The sequence below is a fragment of the Sitodiplosis mosellana genome, unplaced genomic scaffold, assembly GCF_009176505.1.
Source record: "Sitodiplosis mosellana isolate CC-2019 unplaced genomic scaffold, AAFC_SMos_1.0 Smas_scaffold_3654, whole genome shotgun sequence".
Lineage (NCBI taxonomy): Eukaryota > Metazoa > Arthropoda > Insecta > Diptera > Cecidomyiidae > Sitodiplosis > Sitodiplosis mosellana.
Genome location: NW_022598896.1, coordinates 1 through 3,677, shown reverse-complemented (window position 1 = coordinate 3,677; position 3,677 = coordinate 1). Strand labels below are relative to the sequence as shown.

Genomic DNA, 3,677 nt, shown 5'->3' with positions numbered 1-3,677 from the left:
GACCTCGATTTCCATACTCTCACAGATTTCTGTTGCTTCACTAAAAACTTTTTCAGGTCCAGTTGATCTGTATTCTTCCAAAAAAAATTGCAAAAATTCAAATGCACTTGACGCTGAAAATTGCAATATAACACACGATCAATACGAAAAAAATTTTACTGATGATTTTCAACACACAACATTCAATTCAATTCATACCTGAATGCAGAATTGCCGATTCGCTTTGCGAATCATCACGGTATTCACATTCCTTCTCGTTCGGCAAACAAACATCGGATTTTTCAAGAGCAAAACTTCACTTGATTCTAGAACATTCAACACAAAATACAACACCATGTTCACTGTTTTGTTCATACTTTTTAAATTTATCTATTACCTTTCGTTAAGAACAAGCTAATGCTCTGTGTACTTTTCTTCGTTTCAGCTTCCTTTTCATCTCTCCTTCTCTTAAATTCGGCACCCGAAGGTTTCTTTTTGATTAACTTATCCTTGCGATTCATTTTTTTTCTCAAGAAAATAAGAACTTTTCAATAGCAAAATAGCCCGACAGAAAAAAACAGAAATCAATAACTCAAAATAACAAAATTAGTCGACAAGAACATTTTGCGTGCAAGATCACAAGCGTACTAATATAAAGGATACATTTGAACAAGTTAGCCGTGTACTGAAGCTGTGGAGACAGTGTTTTTTTTATTACAATTCACCGTTAGATCCGTTTGTAAACAATACACACACAGCGCACAGTGTACGTTGTACGCTCTTGTTCGTAACATCCGAATACACGACATCTCTTGTTGTCCATTCTATTCGATTTTCGTAAACAATAAATTTATGTTTTCATCTCTTTCTTTTGTCATTGCAATTACAATGTGAAAAAAGGTGTCCACCGTTTGTGTTTTGGTGCGCTTCTCTTGGACTGATATTCAAATTTTGCTTATATTTCTAGCGCCTTTTTCAAATTTCAAAATGTAAACAGTACAATATCGGCGCTCATTCAAATGATTGACAAGTATATTTAAACACTTTTAGCGCTCTTTAAAACTCATCTTGCGGTTTTTTAAATGTAATCGTCAGTAAAAATTGGTCGTTATGTGTTTAAATACATAGAAATAGAACACTCGCGCGCCTTCGGCGCGCTCGCATTAATTAAATTTGAGAATTTTTACTCACGGAAAAGTGGTTTATTTTGAGACTATGTTACAATTTGGATGGTTTACGATATGTCGAAATTTATGTTATCAATTCCGCAATCTAATTAGAGACTAGTTTTTAAATTATCCTTCATAAAATGCGGCAATACACGTGCTCTGCAGAAAACCTCTCTTTTTTTCATTATTGCTTGGATGTTGATCTCATCGAATTTGTGATGCTACATTTTTGCACACATCTTAATCCATTTATCATTTTATTGGATGATTATTGGATTGGATTCGACAATCAGATTGAATTGACGTCATGATGTTACTATACAACTTTTTTTTTCTCTTGTTGCATAAACATTCCAGTTTAGAGTGTTTAGTTAACACTATCCCCAATTAATTCACTTTTAAACTCATTTCGGACTCTTTTTTCGACAAATACTGGAACAATTGACTAATTTTTAATTGATATCTGCCTCTACATTTTCCATGAAATTTTCACGATACATTTCAGTTTGTACATTTCAACTTGCATTAAACTCTATTTTCCCCTTTCGAAACATTGAAAATATATTGAGAGACTATGCTTCTACTTTGATTACTATCCATGAACTTTACCTTTGAACGTTTCATTCCCAATCGATAAATGGCCATAGTGCGTTTTCCATATCATTGGAAGAAAGTAAAACAAAATCGAAGGGAATATGCAGTACAAAATTGATGGGAATGGCTGTTTGATGAAAGACGATTCGTTCTTAGACGAACATACTAATGCAGAACTAAACGTCAGTGTGTGGAAGGTGATAATTTAGCAATGCTGTTACCCAATATAAACATGAAGAAGCATGCACAAAAACGACAATAGAACGTTCGTAATATGAATTATTTCATTGTTAGTGGAAGGATCACTCTCATCATCTATAGCAACTATCTTAAATGAAACTTCGACAAAAGATTTAGAAAAAAAAGGGAAATAACAACTAATTTTGCAACAAAGATCCTCGAACATTTCTTTTTCATAAATTTCGAATGAAAGCATGCACAAAACATAGACTAATAATTTTGAAGAAAAAATCATTTTCTCAGCAATAGTTTACCTTCATTCAATTTATCCAAAACGAAATCAACCAAATTAGAATTGTTTGCAAATATTCCTAATATTTATTCTCGAATATTCGTATCAGACAGATTAAAATAGTTTATCGCTTGTATCTATAATGAAAAGTTTACTCATCACTCTGCACAATGTCATTGTGAACATTTCCGATTTTTACGGTCGATAATTGTTTAATATCATTTTAATCGAAGAAGGAGCCAGTCTAAACATACTAATGTAGATCGATTTTATGATGCGATTAGTGATGTAACATCTTCTACGTCAATTACCACCTCCATAACATTTCAGAAGTGTAACAATCTCTGCTTCTCTTCTGATGTTTTTGGCGATTTTGAGTATAAAAGGCGTAGCAAAAGAGCAATCAGCATCAGTTAGGTCGATACACTCTCGTACTACGCTAAACTAAAAACACTCAAAATGTACAAATTGGTACGTGATTAATAGCAGCTTGTTTTCTGTTTTGAATTTAAAACAACGGTGATTTTGACTAACCTTTTGCATTTTTGTTTTTGCCACTCGTTTCGGTGTAGATTACTTTGTTCGCTGTCTTCGCTTTGGCTGCTGCCAAACCAGGATACCTCAGCACTCACTTGGCTGCTGCTCCAGCTATCTCATACGCTGCCCCAGCTTTGGCTACCTCATACGCCGCCCCAGCCAGTAAGTTTTTTGCGGATTCAAAATAGTTGGGAAATATAAACCGATCGGGATGCGTATGTGATGTGCTCATTTCAAATGAGCTGTGATATATTCGCCTATGCGCAATCGAATATTTCCCAACAAATATGACCGTCTTCACTGAAGGATATCATTCAGTTGAGAAATTCCAATTATTTATTTCCCATTTTCCTCATAGTCTCAACCTACGCTGCCGCTCCATTGGCTACCTCATACGCCGCTCCAGCTGGTAAGTATCTAACATTTGAATAAATTCTGGAAAGAAACGATTTTTGGACGAATGTTTGCAACAGAGAATGCATCAAACTCTGTTCTTGTTGAATGGTCGTAATTATCAATACTATTCTTTCTCCACAGTCGCTTATGCTGCTGCCCCAATCGCCCACTCATACGCTGCCCCAATCGCCCACTCATACGCTGCCCCATTCGCCCACTCATACGCTGCCCGAGCCTGGTAAACTTTGAAATTGGATGATACCATCAATCCATCTACATAAGATCCAGAATGAAACTTCTTGTGTTGACAAAATAAAAGCGTTATTATACAAGAAATATGCTATGTCTTTTCGTTGAATTTCTTTTTTTAACCTTTAGTCCGTGTTATGAGCGTACAGCGCCCGATGCAAACTTCAAATGTAAATAAAAGTACTAAAATAAAAAATATTATCATGAGTAGACTACTATTCGATAGCTTGAACCTTTAGCTATACACCACTGAATTTTCATAATCATATGTGTAAGCATGT

The 3,677-nt window shown here is 34.9% G+C and overlaps 1 protein-coding gene across 1 annotated transcript; it reads left to right on the top strand.

The window, feature by feature from the left end:
* The first annotated feature begins 2,639 nt into the window (after nt 1–2,639).
* Nucleotides 2,640–3,480, top strand: LOC129571908 (cuticle protein 16.5-like). Its single transcript, XM_055451780.1, has 4 exons — nt 2,640–2,685; nt 2,787–2,913; nt 3,110–3,160; nt 3,289–3,480. The coding sequence occupies exons 1-4, from the start codon at nt 2,674–2,676 to the stop codon at nt 3,387–3,389; spliced, it is 291 nt and encodes a 96-aa protein (XP_055307755.1). The 5' UTR covers nt 2,640–2,673; the 3' UTR covers nt 3,390–3,480.
* Nucleotides 3,481–3,677: the final 197 nt, after the last annotated feature.

Coding starts and splice junctions, on each gene's coding strand:
- LOC129571908 (XM_055451780.1), top strand. Junction 2,914..3,109: donor CTCATACGCCGCCCCAGCCA/GTAAGTTTTTTG, acceptor TTTTCCTCATAG/TCTCAACCTACGCTGCCGCT. Junction 3,161..3,288: donor CTCATACGCCGCTCCAGCTG/GTAAGTATCTAA, acceptor CTTTCTCCACAG/TCGCTTATGCTGCTGCCCCA.